We start from the raw sequence: 18,874 nt of genomic DNA, 5'->3' as shown, positions 1-18,874 counted from the left end.
CAAACCACAGGTGAATTAAAGGATAAATACACAGGACAGCTTTGGTCAGTCTTTATCTGCAGACATGCACCAAAGTGTACAATACTGTACTATAATGGATATTACTAACCTAGCATTTCTCCTATTGAAACATGGGTGACTGGTGTTAGTCAAGCTTTCACATTCAAGCCCTTCCATTTGTGAGGGGCTGTTCTCCCTGGTCAGCATGAGAGACCAAAAATTCTTCAACATCAGTGAACTGCATTAGTGTGGGTGGTGCACTTTTCATGTGAACCTATATGCCAAAATGTCCCATACGATTTTCTTTATATGGAATATCATATCAGTAACCCTTCTTCACACTTATTTTACAGACCTATTATAGTCACCCACCACATTCACATCCTGCACCAGTCCCTGACAGATTTGGCCCTGCTAATGACTGTTTGCAACACCACTGTCCAAGAGGTTTTATTATGTACACAGAGGGCTGAAGTAGCAATTCAGACTCCTGGACAGTGAACTTTTCCTGGGGTTGGCTATCTTAGGAAGCCATGCCCATACATCTGGACCTGCAGGTGAATCATGTCAATCAGAGTGCCTGTGCAGTGTGCTGTGGGATGCACATATCTATGACCTCAGCCACCCCAACCCATTCTGCTGTTATCACCTACAGTGAATTATATTCACAGTTTCCCTCCCATTTACATATTATAGCCATGATGACAGCTCCCCCTTTTTATGTGCTTGGTTACTACCTTCAGTTAGTACTACTCGCAGATTTTCTTCCCACCATTTACATACTGGGAACCCATATCTTTTGAGCCATGTTCTTCAAAAGGTTTTGATGTTTATGAATTACCAACCCCAGCCACAGGCATACAGTACAGTAGAGTACCACGCCAATGCCCTATAATCTGAATTACAAAACACCATGCCATCCACCTCACTGCCAGTCACACCCACTGTAAGCTTTATTGTCTTGCTAAGGTATTTTATGAGACTCCTATCTTAACCCTGGGAAGATCCAGGCCTACAGAATCTTTACTGAAATTCCTATACTCAACAATTGTATATTAATGATCTGTATTGCATAAAATAGTGCCAAAGCTCTCTATCAATGTAAAAAGAAACTATTAACAGAGCGTCGGTAGAATGGTGAGTGATCCCATTATGGTTAACACTGCTGGCATTTATACAGTGACTTGAAATGCTGCCACCCTTACCTGCTTTTTCAGTGGAAGGTGGAGGTTCAGAAGTGGAAGTCTGAAATCTGTTGTAATAATTTTTTTATTACTTCTACAGCTGAGATTGTGTTTGCATCATATGTGTATAATTATTTTCAATGAAACTATAAAAGGCAGATTGTGCCTGCTCAGTCTGGCTGAATTCATTGAAAGGGTTACAGAATTAGTGTATTAATCATAGGGTCACCAAATGCAGCATCATTTCCTTATTTAAATCTAGTACCAATAATGCTTACCATATAAATATAATCCTTAAATTTGACAAAGTCATTATGGATTTGGATGCATATCTTGATAACAGATTCTCCTTTAACCACCATGCCTCTGTGGTGGTTAGAAAATATACCTTGCACAGCATATCCTTTGTAGCATCTGTTCAAGGTCCTGAGAAATTATAAGATATAACTCCACTTTATTCATCCATTATTAGACTTATCATTGAATATAATGAACCCTTCAGCATGTACATCACCAAGTACCTAAATCGGCATGACAGACCTAAACATTTCCTCACTGAAAAGATCCCTTAGTGCCCTTAATTACCCTGACAGTCTAAAAGCTCTGAAGCCAATGCACCATGTCTCCTCAGCTACAAACCACAAACTTAAACGGTACCAAACAATTAATACTTTAATGATAAAACAAACAATGTTAGCGCTTTCGCTTAAATCTCTGTTAAACTTCCTCAGACATTTAATGCGTTACATCACTTCCTTTTATATCGCCAATGGAAATGGAGATGGACTTGGCCCCTATTTGACAGTTGAATTACACCCCCTGATGTACGTTATAACAAACAGCAAAGTATGCATAATAATGTAATTGCTAATAACACGAAAGGTGACTTTAAAGTGTATAATTTTTCAAATATATATGTAGATCAACATGTTGCTGATGTTTTAGCCAAAAGGTAAAACATTTGTACCAACATGTCCTTTTGATTTTACTGACATCATTATTGATTTAAAAATATTTCTAAGAAAGCTGAATTTTAGTTTATTATATCAAGATAATATAATTAATGGAACATCTAAATACAGTATTAGTAGCATATACAACCCACCCTTGCATCCTAGATTAATCACATACGAAAAGATGTGTGAAACTGAGTTGAAGAATTTGTACAAAGTTAGTGGGAGGCAAAATTATACATCAAATTTGAATGATGTTGAACAAAATATTGTGAAAACACTGAGGAAGGAGGATGTAAGAATTATGAAACTCGATAAAGGGGGAGGGGCAGTTATCATGAGCCAACATATATATAATACTAAACACAATAACATATTGAAAACAGATACTTACATTGAAGTTTCATTAAATGAGTTAAATGGAGCTTTCAGAAAAAAATTATGAATAAATCAATGATATCTTCCTGGAAAAACAAATTGATATAGACTTATATAATTACTTGACCATAACAGCTCCCAGAATACCGTTTTTTTTGGAATCCCTAAAATCCACAAATGCATCTTAGACCCCCTCCCCCCCCCCATGCGTCCAATAGTAGATGGTAGGGATTCCATTACCTCGGCTTGTGCCAAATACATAGATTATGAGTTAAAAAACATAATAAAAAAGTACAACACATATGTAAAGTCTCATGGTCATTTTTACAATACACGAACAGTGTTCAGTTTGATCAAGATGACGTTTTAGTAACAATAGATGTTTGTGACCTGTATATAGTAATTCCACAAACTATTGGTTTGGAATGGGTCAATGAGATGCTCATTTACCATAAGGTTAATCAAGAGATAAATAATCTCATTATGGAATTGTTGGAATTGGTCTTAAGCAATAATTTTGTTACTTTTAACAAGAGATACTATCGACAGAAGAAAGGCATAGCCATGGGGTCACCATGTGGGGGGGCATATGCAAATATGGTTATGGCGTATTGGGAGAAAAAATTAGTATTTAACTCTAAGTATAATACATTTCTGAAGTCTTATTACAGATTCCAGGATGATATTATAATCATATGGACTGGAACACAAGATTTACTGAATTAGTTTTTTACATACATTAATGGTACTACAGATTTCTTCCAGTTCATTTGTGACGTTAATGTGGAATACATGAATTACCTGGATGTTCATTTAGAAAAGGACAGAGTCAATGAAATGTATAAAGCTGTGCTTTATAGGAAGGACACATATTCGAATTGCTTCTTGCACTATAGTTGTTCCCACCTGGAGCACCAGAAAAGATCTGTTGTCAAAGGACAACTTGTTAGGGCAGCATGGATGGTAACAACACATCATGAGTTTTTGGATGAATGTTGTCATGTTGCGTATTATGTTCATCAACAGGGAATACCCTAGTACCCTGGTAGATGCATTAATTCAGGAAGTAGTTGTGAAAAGGTTGAATGGGCATTTTAAGCCCATCTTATATCAATCTAAAACCAATTGTTACTCTTTAAGTCCAACACACTGTGACATGCATTTTGCACAACAGGAACAACATAATGTAGCACAGATAGAGTCTGTCTTTTCTAAAGCACTGGTGATTACCTTTTCTCAGGATCATAAGGCAATTAGGGATGTATTTATGAAAAATTGGCCCATTTTAACAGAAGACCCCCACATCAGAACCCACACGGATGAGAAACTCAAAATTGTGTATCGAAAAGGAAAGGGTTTTAAAGAGATTTTTAAACCAGTTATGTACAGGTCCATCCAAACAAATTTGGGTATGGCAAGATGTGGGGCATGTCATTAGTGTCACAAAATTAACATTGCTGACAGTTTTACTTAAGAAATATCAAATATTTTGTAAAGAGTAAATATAGTTGCAATTCAAAAGCAGTTGTCTATCTAGCTGTATGTAATTCTTGTCCAATATTTTATGTTGGAAAAACTGAGCGGCGTCTCACTCAAAGAATATATGAACATGAATATGCCATAAAGAAAATCAACTTAAACAATGCTTTAGCAAAGCATGTCAGTGAGTTCACTGGCCATCAATTCTTTTTTATGGCTAGAGACCACGTAAATATTGTGGAAAAAGAACCATGGGGGGGCATATCTAGAACTCAAGGAACTAAAATGGAATATTAGAGTTCAAGCAGATAAATGGTCAGGAATTAATGAACGCACTTCCATAGCACCTGTATTAAAACTAAAAGCACTACAAAGAAAGAATATTTGTTAATGACAAGCATTAATTAAGTTGTTATTTTTTGCATGCTAATAGCACTTTCGTTTAAATCCCTGTTAAACTTCCTCAGACATTTTTACATTTGTTCATTTATTAGCAATTATTTACATTGTCCTTGTTTAACATTGTTTAATGCAACACAATTACATAGTTTTCTTATATGAAAAAAAGTTTTTATGATATTTTAAATATTCTTAAATTTTAAATATTAGTTATTTAAAATTTATATTTTGTGACAATTTCAAGTTATTTGTGAGCAGATCCACATGTTGGGTTGTTGTGAAGTAGTTAGAAAACTCAATGTGATTATTTATGTTATATATCTAATATATATGTTAATTTATGTTAATTTATGACAATGAGAGTCCAATGGAAAACAAAGTGGCGATGTAAAAGGAAGTGATGTACACATTTTAAATGTCTGAGGAAGTTTAACAGGGATTTAAACGAAAGCGCTAACATTGTCTGTTTTATCATTAAAGTATTAATTGTTTGGTACTGTTCAAGTTCGTGGTTTGTAGCTGAGGAGACGTGGTGCATTGGCGTCTTTAATTTTATTTAGTTTGTTTGTTTTTCGTTTATTAGTCTAAAAGCTCTGTCACTCCACAAAGTGCCACACAGGTAGCTGAAGGGTGATCTCTGCATAGCATTTTGTGCTATGAATGACCAAATGACCTAGCACTCTTTGAGCTACTTTACCTGAATATCTAGAGACCTAAACCCACATGGACCAGACGGCATGATAGACACTTAACATACTCTGTTTCTGGAATAAGCTGCCCTTACCTATCAAGCAGAGTATTTCTCTAGCAACTTTTCAACCAGTGTGGATGTCTGGGTGGGTAACTGCAAATTTTCACCAGGAATATGTGGAGAAATTCTTAAGGGGGGTACTGCTAATACTGGGTGATGCAAGCTTCTTGATAGTCTCTTTTGGCCATAAGCTTAGAAAAAGTTATGAATCTATGAACCTCAATGTGTCATCTTTCTCCACGCCCAGTTGTTGAACAGGAAGAGATGAGGTTGCAGTCATCTTGGCCTGTGCCAACTGATACTTCTGGTTATGGGTCAGCAATGACCACCACATTTGTCTCTCAGCAAGGAATAATGCCTCAGTAACCCTTCTTCACACATATTTTACAGATCTATTGAAGTCACCCACCACATTCACATCCTGCACCAGTCGCTGACAAATTTGGTGCTGCTGTTTGCAACACAACTGTCCAAGAGGTTTTATCATGTACGGAGAGGGCTGAAGTATGCAGCTATGTCAGCATCTCATTGGTGGGGGGGACTCCAGCTTTTCTCTTGGTCTCCTCTCATTAACTGCAGAATCTGATGGCTCCCAAGGTGCATCTGCAACTAGATGCTTCCCTTGGCAATAAGGATTAACTTCGTGGGTAGTTTGTGGTGCCACATGACCAGCAGCCCACGCTCATTAGGTCACAGGGGAAACAACCAGTCCATAACACTGGCCACCCATATGAGTAATGCCTATGTCTGCTGACATCTGGTTCAGCCTAGAACCTAACCATGTCTGGACCATACCCCACCCTCTTGTTCCCTTGTGTGTCATTCCCTTCTCCTTCTTTGTTGTTCAGACCTTCACATCACTATTTTTCCACTCTCTGTATGTGTCTGTCCACTATGCTTGTAACTTTTTGTGTGCAATCTGCCCCTTTCTTTCTAGTCGATGTTCTGTGTTTGACTATCTACTCCTGCCACCCATTCTTCTTCCACAGTTGTCCCTGACATAATACACCCACCATTTGTAAATCTTAAAAATGGGACCCTTTCCCCACAAAAACTTCCTTCCCCACCCCCACCCTTAGCCTTTTCATTCTTTTCAGTTACCTTTGTGTGTTCGCTTCTGCTTGCCATTTTTCTCTTTACTAGTTTTCTTACGTACCCCATTTCTTCCACATTTATATAATGTGCATACCCACATTGGTCTATCTGATGTCCACAATACTGTCCTTGTGCCAGATGAGTGTGAGATGCAGCTATGTGGTGCTACATTGCATGTTTGAGTGCACATTGTCCTGACAGTGTCAGCCTACTTTAGGTAAGATGTATCTCATTGCGATCATGCTCCCATCAGTAGCTGTGGACCAGCCATAAAACAGCCTTTTATCCAGTTACTGTTATACCTCACTTTACTGGTCTTTTCCTCAGACTGCTGATGCTGTTCAATAACTAATATATGTCTGACTGGGACTGTGGCACTTTGTGTAGTGAACTCCTGGAAAATGGTTGCACACCATCTGTCTATGAATTCTGGCCATAGATTACCATATTTACTTGCAATATCTCAATAAAAGTTTAAGAATATTTCACTGCAAATCTCACCAAATTGTATATCATTTGTGGTAGAGGTCAGCAGAATTTCATACTTTTCATATTAAACAGGCAAAATGGAAAGGTATTTTTTTGCATGCATCTCCTGTGAATATACTGATAATTTAGGAGCAGGCAGAACTGTTCAGTGTCCCATCAGAATCAGCAATAGTTAAGTATCTGCTGACAATTTTCTGCCTTGCAGAATGTGAGCTATGGTTCTAACCATAGGCACTGCTTTAGGTGAGGGCTGGGACGTAGTGTAAGAAGGAGACAATACAGGTAGAAAAACAGATGTAGGGAGAGACTTATGCTTCTGGAGATGTACCTTTATATATCATATCCAAAGACGAAAACTGCAGAACACCAGCACTGTTTCTGTCATCACTTTTATAACCTCTAGTTTAACTGTATGTTTATTTGCTACTTTTTAATTTCTCCAAGTCTTTTGGGTCTCTAATACCATGAGGGGAAATGGACCCCATTCCTAAGTCAAAGTACAATTAAAGTTCATGAAATTAGTATTGTTTCAGTGTTTGATGTCAGCCAGTAGTGCTCTTTGCAGCACCCACAATGTGCCCATTAATGACTCCTTCTGCAGTTCGTATGGAGTTACATGTATTGATAGCATATTTAAATATGATTGTAAATTCCTTTTCATAAGACCTGTTGCTCCTACTACTGTTGTAAATGTCTGGGTATCTTTCTTCCACATTGCTCTCATTTCTGCCTGCAGATCCTGATATTTTATGACTTTGTGTCTCTCTATACACAAGACACTGTAGTCGCTGGGTGTGGCAATTTCAATGATCAATGCTACTCTTGTCTTCTTTTCCTGGACCACTATAGCTGTTTTTCTAGCATCTATCTTTTGAACTGTTGTTACTGGATGATCCCATGTCATATAGACTTTTTCATTTTCTATGATGCTTTGTGGCTCATGTTTCAAGTGTTTTTCAGCCACTTCAGTAACATAATGTTTGCACAATCCCCAGTGCAACAGTCTCACCACATTATTATGCCTTTCAGTATACAGTCCTTCTGCCATTAGTATGTCACAACCAGCAACAAGGTGTGCAACTGTTTCCAATTTGTTTTATAAAACTTACCTTTGTCTGTTTTTCCGACATGTTCAATGGACTTTACAAACCAACGTGTACACAGCACACTTTCCTGGACTGCCAATATTAACCTTTCATCTCTTGGTTTTAATTTGCCTCTCCTTAACCATTCCTGTGTTCATTCTTGATCAACATGAGGTTCTTCCAGAAGTTTTCTATACTTGCAACTATATTTATGCTTTTTCCACATATCCTGCCTTCTCATCTGATCCTTCACCTTATATTCTTTTTGTTTTTTGGCACATTCAGTTGCTGCCTGATTTTTATCTACTTCTGGTTTGATTTCCATTCCTGCTTGATACTAATAAGATTCTACTAGATTAAGCAGAGAAGTCATTTTAGATTTATTCTCCTCATGTTTCAAAACTTTCATTATGTCTGGATCTTGTGAGGTCAACAGATATGTGTGAAGTCCCACAATTGTAGATCTGTACATATAATCAATTTTAAGGAGGCTCATCCCTCCTTTGGAATGGGGAATATATAATCTTGGTATGCACCGATTTTTATAAATCATTTGGTGAGCATGAAGCATCCTTCGTGTTTTCCTATCTAATCTATCCAACATGTTTTGGGGCCAGTCAATCACTCCAAAACTGTAAGTTAGGACAGGAAGAGCAAATTGGTTTACAGCTTGGATTTTGTTCCTGGATGTTAATGCTGTTTTCAGGATTAAGACTTCTGAAGTGTTCCTTACTACCTAATGTTTATACACCCCTTCTTGCTCAAGTTCTTTTATATCACATTCACATCCCAAACTGATGTTTTTCTGGCGTTGCAGCTATCTTGCTTTAAAGGTTGCTTTTGCACATTTATCAAGATCAAATGATATTCTTATATCATCTGAAAATGTTTTAACAACTTGCAGTTGTGCTTTCAGTTCCTCATCTGATGAGCTATACAGTTTTAAATCATCAACAAAGAGAAGGTGAGAAGTCTCTACCCTTTGTTTTCTAGGAGCCAGATTATAGCCATGGCCTAAGCTGTTCAGTAAACAGTTTAATGGATTAAGGGCAAGGCAGAATAGTAACGGTGAAAGAAAGTCTCCCTGCTTTGAATTTTTATCCCTGGGATAACAATTTGTCCTTTATCATGGCTTAATTGCAAAGTGGTCTGCCACGGTTTCATGGTCCCTATAATGTAGTCGATCAGCGTGGGGTGTATCTTATACATTTTTAAGCACTCTTTTATCTATGAATGAGGGATACTATCAAATTTTTTTGTAGTCAATCCATGTCATACTTAGATTTTTCCCCTTTTTAAAGTTCTCCACTAGAACTTTATTTAACAACAAATGATCCTTTATTCCATATGACTTTATTTTATTGCCATTTTGTTCTACTGCCATAATTGAGTTTTCTTCTAAATGACTATAAACTCTGTCAGCATCAATTCCCATGTACAGTTTTTACGTTGTCGGAAGGCGAGTTATTGGTCTATAATTTTTAGGGTAGCTTGCAGGTTCACTCTTAAGAAGGAGCACTGTTTTTCCTGTTGTTAGCCAGATTGGTGTCTGTTCTGGGTGTGCATATAAATAGTTCTTACTCATGGCTAAATCTTTGTGCAAAGATGTTAATACTTTTAACCAGAAGTTAGGTACTGCATCTGTACCTGGGGTTTTCCAATTTGATGCTTTTCTTAACTTTGTTTCAATCTCTATAGCTGTTACTTCATCCCATTTCATATCCTGTACCTTTAAACTTCTTATTTTTTTTTACTTCTTCTATCCATTTAGCATCTTTGTTATGTTCTACAGGATCTTTATAGATACTTCTCCAAAATGCATCTATTTCTTCTTTTTTTGGCGGTCTTTCAATTCCTTTTACCTTATTTCCCAGTTCTCTATAAAACCTTTTTTTGGGTCATCAATAAATTGCTTATTTTGCACTTTTCCTTTATATTTATCTTCGTATCTTCTAAGTTTTTCCACCTGTGCTGAAATTTTTAGTTTGTTATTTGCGATAGTTCATGATAGATCCTAGTCTGTTCTAATATTACACATTGCTTTTATCAAATCTTTCTTTCTTAGTATTTTTGTTGATCTATTCCTTCTCCTATAGTCTCCTAACAGTGAGACTCCTTGTTTTAATTGCTTTATAATTTTCTCTATTCTATATTTCCATGATGGTATTCAATTTCTCCCCTTCCTTTCCCTCACTACCCTGTGCTCTTGTGGTAGAACTTTAACAGTTATTAATTTAGCTGCACAGTAATATACACTTCTGTTATATTGCATGGATCTCTATGAACAGTCCTAATTACTGTGTTCATTTGTTTTATTGGACTTCTGACTTTTTAGGTTTTATTAACCTTCTGCAGTCTATTTCTTTCATTGATCTTGATACATCTGTCCATGTCTATTAAATCAAGCAATTCTTCTCTTAGCTCAATTTCTTCTAAACTGAGGGCATGTCCCTTGTTTTCCATTTCCTGTGAGCATTCTATAGAAAGTTCTATAGCATCTTCCAGTAACACATTCTCATCAATTTCATCATGTACCATCTGTTGTTCTATCATATGGGAACCTACTGGTCTATCCCTCCTCAACATTGACTGCATCAGAGTTTCCACAGTTTCCTGTTCCTTCCCTTGCTGTCTAGCTCCAAGTGAACATTTTAACCAGGTTTCCTGTGGAAGGCTCCAAATTATCTTCATATAACACCTGACCTATTGCTTCCTGTTCCACTAGTTTCCCCTTAATTTGGATATCTATTACTCTATCCTGTTGTGGTGCTTTCTGAATTAGATTTTCTACACTGAATCCTTCACTTTGCAGGTACTCCATAACCTCAGTTTCTATTTCTTTAATTTCTCCACTATTAATCTCATTTTCTGCTTTTCCTCTTTGTTTTCTTATTTTTTGTATTGTAAAGTTTGCCATGTCCGGATTCCTTTGCCTGTATTTCTCTACAAATATCTTTGGTGCTACTCTTTTTGTACTGGTTAGTTTTGCTTTCTCCTTTGCATAAATATTACACCACATTAAATCTCTTTTTCTTCCCCATGTCCATATTTCTTTTTCAGATGTTTCCTGATCTTCCTGTTTCTTCCTGCTTTGGGGACTCACTTCATCCTGCTGTGATGTAACCTATGTTAGACCTTCTACATCAAATCTTTCACTTCGCAAGCACTCCATAACTTCAACTTCTATATTTTTAACTTCTGCTTTACTGATCTTCTTTTCTACATTTCATCTTTGTGATATTATTTTTTTTATTGTGAAATTGTCCATATCCAGATGCCTTTGCCTTTATTTCTCTTAAAATATCATTGGGGCTGCCTTCTTTACATTGATTCATTTGGCTTTCCCCTTTGCATAAATATTGCACCATATCAAATCTCTCTTTCTTTGCCATGTCTATATTTCTTATTTATACTTTGCAAACATCTCTTGGTTTAGTTGTTTACATTTTTGAACTTCCTCAGATGCTTCTTTTTCCAAACAGCTCAAGTTTTCTTGATCTATATACTGTTTTTCATAAATATGTTGTATTAATGAACACAAATGTTTGTTTGAAGCTTCTGACAATTTTTCTTGCAAAGTATTTTTCTTTCCTCTAATTTCTCTCTTTATCATTTTGTATATCTTGTGTCTGGAAATTCTGGGCTTTTTTCCATAATAGTAACAATACATAATTTCTTTCTTATAGCGTTGTTGCCTCACAGCAAGAGATTCCCCATTTGATTCTTGGTTGGAGTGCCTTCTGTGTGGAGTCGGCACGTCCTCCCCACGGTCGAGTGACGTTAAAGATATGCAGGTAGGTACGTGTGTGAATGGGTGTGTCTTCTTTGAAGGTTGGGAGTCAGTCTGGCAATTTTGAACTGTAAAAATCCACTGCCAATCATTAGCAGACCAGCATTCTGCTGTGGCGACTCCTAACCGGGAAAAGCTGAAAGACATTACTATCCTCAATAGTCCACTTTATCATCTTTATGGCTCTTTTTTGGCCTATCAGTTTTTGTGATTTTTGTGGACTGCTACTTCCTTCTACAGTGGGGGGTCATCCTCCCCCTGGACCTGGACCTGGCCTGGCCCCATTGTAGGAATGAATCTGTATTTTGAGGATTCTACACTGTTATCTTTTCCAGTCCTGGCTCCAGTGTGCATACCAGGATTGGGCACTTTTTTATCCTGGTTCTTGTACACCCAATTATCTTTTTTAGTTTTTGACCTACTGTCCATGATATATGCTATATAAATACAGTCTATATATCAGTGTCATATATCAGTGTCACCTTGGTGAGAATTTGTGAAACAGGGTCCACCTCATGAAGAAACTCACCAAGACTTGAGGATGAACTCAATTTCAGCACTACTACTACTCTCCTTTGCTTGCTGACTTTTCATCTCTCCATTCAGACTCCCAATTTGCTACCAGAATGGGTTCTTTGATGCAGTGTAAAAATATCACAAATATTTGGTGACAAGGTTAAATACACTGCAAATTCAACACAGGGAAAGCAGCAAAAAATGCTTTAAAATAAAACAATTACTACTTATTTTTTGGACTAAGCAAAGCTGATACTTTTGTAACAACCTAAAAAAAGTTATACACTCACCATGATGTTCCATCTGTGTTGTCTATTTTCATTCAGCCCAAAACACAAAACACTGCCTCACAAAAGTAGAACAGCCTCAATGTATTGGACTTGGATCTGACCTCGGATCCAGCTCGGCCATTACTACAGCTCTTAGAGGCCTACAAACTCTCAAGCCCTTCCCTACCCACAATGCTCTGGTCCTCTCTCACCTCAGATAATGCATATAGCTTGAGAGAATAAGGACAATTATAAACAAGGAATTATGCAGGATGCCATCACTGGAGTTCAAATCCAAGGGAGCAAGGAATGCTGACTGTGTCCTTACAAACATATTTCTTAACTGAGGGAATTTGAACCAAAAGGCCAGAGGTTGGTGGCTGGAGAGTTGAAGCTAAATGAAACTAGACAACAGGCAGAGAATGTTATGGTGAATACATAACTTCTTTATCTGATGTCAATTTTTATTTATCCTCAGTGTATGAGACAGAGTCCCCAGCTGCCTGAGCCATGGATAGTCCTGAGAACAACCATTCCAAAAGCCATTCTTCCCCTTGAGACCAGATCTAGTTTGTAGTGATTAATAAAAGTATGCGGATTTGACGAAGTAGCAGCAGCACAGATATCATCCATGGAAGCTGTAGACTGAAAAAACGTGGACGTTGCCACAGATCTGGTAGAATGAGGTCTTACAGCTTTTTGGAGAGGAATATTTAATTTTGCATACACCAAAGCAATACATTCTGTTATCCATCTGGCTATAGTTATTTTCTTGACAGGTTGCCCCAACCAATGGTGAGCAAAGGAAATGAAAAGTTGGTCTGATTTCCTGAAACCTTTTGTACGATGCAAATAGTAGCACAACTGTCTATGGACATTCAATGAATGCAGCAAGAATTCCCTTTGGCTACCATAATTTGGAAAGAATACTGGGAGATGAATAGATTGATTAATATTGGATTCTGACACCACCTTTGGTAGAAAGGAAGCATTGGTCCATAAGGTAACCCTAGTCTTGTGAAAGACCAAGTATGGGGGTTTTGAGAATAAAGCATGGCCTGATATTTTCCTGGCCAATGTTATAGTGACCAGAAAGACTGTTTTCCAAGACAGGCATTTTAAATTACATTTGGCTGAAGGCTCAAAGGGAGATTGAGTCAGGGCCTGTATTACTAGAGTTAAATCCCTCAGGGGAATGGGGTCCTTAACAGGAGGTCTTAGCAAAAGGGTACCTTTCAGGAATACTTCAGGAAGAATTGTGTAATCCCACATGGAAGTTCTGAATTGCTGGAAGCTGAACTTTAGTGGTAGATGTGCTTGCTCCTAAACAATTCCACCAGAAATTCAAGGACTGCATATCTAGGAGCTGTAAAGGCCTCTATGTGATTTTTCTCTTCCCAAAATACAAATCTTTTCCACTTGCTTTTGTACAATTTCCTAGTAGAAGGTTTATGGGACAACAGGAGAATAGAGCACACTGGGAAGAAAGCATAGGTTGCCTTGCCAGAAACAGAATTTGAGAAACCATGTGGTCAGTCTGATGTTGGAAAGGTCTGAGTGAATCAGCCCTGTTGCATGGGACAAAAGCTCTGCAGTCAGATCCAGAATCCAAGGCAGAGATAGTAGTTGAGGCCATAGGAAGGGGAACCACATTTGCCGAGGCCAGTAAGGTGCAATGAGGATTACTGTGCTCTTCAATCTGACTGCCTTCTCTAACAATCCGGAGATCAGGGGATTTGTGGAATAGGCACATAACAGACTGGGAGGCCAATTGAGGAGAAGACATCCCTTGGTGACTCCCCTGCTGGGAGGATTAGGGCAAAGAAGCTGCTGCTTTTGTTGTTTAGGGGAGATGCAAATAGATCACAGCAAGGCTAACCCCATTAACGAAAGATAATTTTTGCCACTTCGTGGTTGAGGGACCACTCATGAGGTAATAGTATGGACCTGGTGAGTTTGTCTGCTATCAGATTGGACTTCCCCAGAATGTCACTCTTACCTTTGTAGACATAGGATGAGTGAAAAAGGATCATTGGGTTTGTAGCATCCATTGTAAAACTCACATATGATACCTTGCTAGGGGTACTAAAGCCATTGAGCCTAGAGCCTGTATGACTTTTCTGGCCGATATCATCATAATGCAGATGATTTTCCTGACTTGGCTTCTGATGTTCTGTAGCTGCAGAAATGGGATAGACACAAGCATGGATAGAGTGTTGAAGAGTGTGCAAATGAATTCCAGTTTCTGGCTAGGTTGCAAGTATGATTTGTCGAGATTCACTGTGATCCCTAGAAATAAGCAAGTTTCTAGTACCTGGTCTCTTGCTTGTATCAGTTGATTAGTGATTGGGGTGGTGATGTGTCATTCATCCAAATATAAGAACACCCTGATTCCCAGCAGCCTTAGATGGACTGCTACCACTCTCATGCATTTGGTAAACACCCTGGAGGTTGTGGTGAGGTGCCCTGAACTGGTAGTAACTGGTAGTAACTCTCTCCCACTTGGAAGTGTCACAACCTCCTGGACTATCCATTTATCTTTATGTAATAGTACGTGTCCTGGAGGTCTACTGAGCACATCCAGTCATCCTTCCCTAAAAAGGGTAGAATGGGCCATACCATGACCATCCTGAACTTGGTGTGTGTGACTAACTTGTTTAACATGCTGAGATTCAAAATTGGTCTGCAGTCCCCCATCTGTTTTGAAACCAAAAAGAACCTTGAGTAAGTTCCAGACCCTGTCTGGTCTGGTGGGACCTCGTGGATGACTCTTTTTGCGAGTAGCTTCTGAACTCTATGAATTGCTGGATCAGATTGGCTGGGTGGAACATTCGGGAGCTTCATTATTGATGGGTGTAGAAGGAAAAAAGGATATGTTATAACCTTTGGTAATAATTCTCTGCACACAAATATCATTTGTTATACTTAGGGTGACTGGTGCAGAGAAAAATTACCCCGGACTGCCTCCAGAGGAACACAATCAGACTTCCTTTCAGAAGCGCTGATATGGCCAATTAAAGAAAGTATCACTGGACACTGTATTCTGTGGACTTCCTCTGCCACAAGGGTGTTTTCTGTTGTTACCATTTCCCCTTCTGCTTCTGGGGGAACTAGTTCCACATGTGTCAGGGAAAGGACCTTGAGATTTTTTGAACCACATTTTGCAGCCCCCATGCTGATTCCTAGAAAAGGTTAATTGGGGGGATGAAGAATGTACTCTAATGGCAGACAACGTTTTCTCATCTTTTTCACACCTGGAGAGTTTCCTTTGCAGTAGGACTGAAAAGTGAAGATTCTTCAACTGCAGCATTGACGGAGGAATACTTAAAAGGTTCCACAAAATCACACAGGTGCATCCAAGCTTCTCTCCTTATGGGTAAGCCTGAACCCACTGCCTGTGAGGCACCATCCATTGCTTTGGCGATAAGCCTCATGGATGAGTTCACAACCAATTGTAAAGTAGCCAGCTGAGGGATCACAGAACTCTGGGCCTCCTCCATAGTGATCCTTGCTAACGGACTTGAAAGTTCTTTAAGTAAGTTTCTATGCAGTCTTGTGAAGTGGGCTAGGCAATTCAGTGAACGTATGGCAAATGTCGCTGAAGCATATACCTGCTTTCCCAGTCTGTCCATTGCCCTGGACTCTTTATTAGGGGGATGAACAGACAAACTCTCTTTAGTGAGTTCCTTTTTACTGGCTGCCTCCACAACCATGGCATCAACTGGTACGCCTTTATTCCAATATTACCTTTCTACTGGAGGTACCCTAATTTTGTCTGGTCTTTTGGGGATGGGTTTTGTTGAAAAAGTTTTTTCCGTGACTTCTGACAAATTAAATCTGCCAGTTTGTCAGGAGGCATGGCCACCCAGGAGGTAGACAGGCTAGTCCCAAAAGTTTCAGGTATACTGACTCCTCACTAGATAGGTTGTGGGCAGATCAACCACCCTTTTGATTCAGGAGCTTGAGGATGTCTGCAAAGGAGACATTTTCAGGTGGTGATTTGGAAGACCCTTCTCCTTCATCAAAGTCAGTATCAGTGGTGAGGGATTCCTCGGGTGAGACCAGGTGTTTCCTATTACACCATCTCTTTCTAGGGCTTCCTCAGTGGGGTGATCTAGGGAAGTATCGGAAGAGCTAGGCATCCCAGACTGAGTAGACTGGAAGCTCTGGGTCGGCTGTCCCTAGGAGTAGAATGGTGAACATCACATGACAAGGTCAGTTGGGTGGTCAGTTAAGGTGATCTTGCCCCAGGCAATAAACAGACAAAAAATGCCCATATGAAATGGGCATCTTGTGTGCACATAGCCTGCACTTCTTAAAACTTTTCTCAGACATGTCCAGGAAGAATAATATTCTATATTTAGAATACAACTCACACACACACACACACACACACACACACACACACACACACACACACACACACACACACACACATACACACACGTGCGTGCAAACACAGCAAGGAGAAATAAAGATAGCTAGGTTTTCTTATTCTTTTTTTTTTTTTGGAAAGATAAAGAGAAGGGGAAAATTCCAACTATGGTAATGAAGAAGACCAATGGTCACAGGGAGTAAAAGCTAATTAGTTGAAAGAGGGTAGGGAAAAATACCAATGATGGTAACAAAGAGGACGGAAAAATGTGAAAGTTCACAGAGAGAATTCAGAAGTGAATACACCAAAGGGAAGTAGAAATAGAGGAAAGAAGAAGATATAATCAAGAAATGTACTTATCACCCAAAGAATACTCGAGAGCTATCAGCAACCACGTCTGTTCCTGAAAACGACAAATGAGATCTGAAGTGAGAGGGGACCAGAGCATTGTGGGTAGGGAAGAACTCAAGCATTTGTAGGCTTCAGTGAGCTGTAGTAACGTTCAAGCCTGATCTGAGATTGGATCTGCATCCCATACATTGAGGATGAATGAAAACTGACAACATCAGATCACAACATATGAAGTGCCAGAAAACTTGCAATCCTGGAGACCATGAATGGTGTGCTAATCTCTGCTCACGGTAGGAGATATATAGACTTTTATTCCTATCTAGCCTGGTTTGATCCCACTATCCAAGTTCAAGAGATTAAATATGCAAGCCAAGATTGAGAAAATCCTACATAACTATCACCTCCTGCAAGTTTAATAACTACTTAACCATTAAATAGACATTAATTTGCTTGTTTTGGTATATATTGGTTCCATGATGGTTGAATGTCTGTGCATAGCTCTGCAGATCACAGTTCTAGAACATTACGAAACTTTATATGACTCGCAGTGCATTATTTGGGAGAAGAAATGGTAATCACTTCTTTTGCAGTAAGTCAGCTAGAACTGTGTGTTTGTGTGCTGGGGAAAGGAGGATTTTCACTGTTATTATAAAAAATGCACTTGCAGTTAATTAAAATGATAACACAACAGATCTAATAATTAGCAGTTTTAAACTCTTGAGTTATCTGCAGTTTCTAAACTAAGGATTATCTAATCTGGGCTGTGTATCTCCCTGTGAGGTATAACATGGTATAAGCATGTCTTTTCCTACCTATTAAAACAATGTTGTATATGTTTGCCTGCTGTGGGTTCAGATGTAGTATTTAGATTCATACTGCCTTGTTCCCCATTCACATCCCTGACGAAATTAAACACATATACACAAATGCAAACATACGGACGCACACAAAGACTTAAATGTACAGATAAAACACATTTTTTCAGAATAACTTCATGAAAAACACTAACTAAATACTAAAAGCAGATTATAAAATTCCTTTCAATAGAAAAACAATATTAAAAGTATTTCAGATTTGTTGATGAGCTCTAATTTAATATAACATGTAATGGTAGATGAAAAATTAAATAAATAATCAATCTTGCTATATACAAAATCAAAATACCTTTGTCTAACTTTAGTGTCATCAAAATCAATTGTAACATGGCTGTTCCTGGCAAGCCCAAATTGTTTAGCTTCATGCAGCACAGCTGGTGACACATCTCCTGCACATGGGCCCTGTATCAAAAATGAAAATGAAAATCAGATATTGTAACTAGCGTTCACCAAAGGGCTGACAACTGTATAAAATGAAAGTTATATACTCACCATAATGATGGATCTGTGTTGCCTGTTTCCATCCTAAGCTGTTCAGATCCATCCTCAGATCTGACTTTGGCCACTTTTTCAGGCTTAGGATCTGTAGCTCATGCTCCTCCCCTTACCCATAATTTCCTCCTATCCCCAACATTACCACAGACTGATAAACCACAGCTGTAGTGGCACACGCAAACTGGAAACTGCACTTCACACAGTGAAAACCTTTAACATTTTACATAAATAGATGAGTGCTTTCATTCCTGTATTTGATGGAACTTCCTCAGAACTACATTTGAAATAAAAACATCACATTATAATTATAATTATTTTAGTTTTTTTCATTGGCTGTCATAGGTCACAAGATATGGTGTAATTCTTATTTAATATGAGGTTTTTATTTCA

General features: G+C 38.4%; 1 protein-coding gene across 13 annotated transcripts in view; it reads right to left on the bottom strand.

Annotated features, from left to right (window-relative positions):
• LAMA2 (laminin subunit alpha 2) overlaps positions 1-18,874 on the bottom strand; it is a 4,753,606-nt gene that overhangs the window by 276,029 nt on the left and 4,458,703 nt on the right. For all 13 annotated transcript variants that reach the window (XM_044064325.1, XM_044064371.1, XM_044064344.1 and 10 more), the window contains one exon: positions 18,279-18,391. In XM_044064325.1, coding sequence (XP_043920260.1) covers positions 18,279-18,391 — 113 coding nt within the window. The remainder of the gene's footprint in view (positions 1-18,278; positions 18,392-18,874) is intronic.

The sequence above is a fragment of the Protopterus annectens genome, chromosome 1.part0 (assembly GCF_019279795.1).
Source record: "Protopterus annectens isolate FY-2018-M chromosome 1.part0, PAN1.0, whole genome shotgun sequence".
Taxonomy (NCBI): Eukaryota; Metazoa; Chordata; order Ceratodontiformes; family Protopteridae; genus Protopterus; species Protopterus annectens.
Note: the sequence above shows the minus strand (reverse complement) of the source record. Positions and strands in the feature narration are given on the sequence as shown.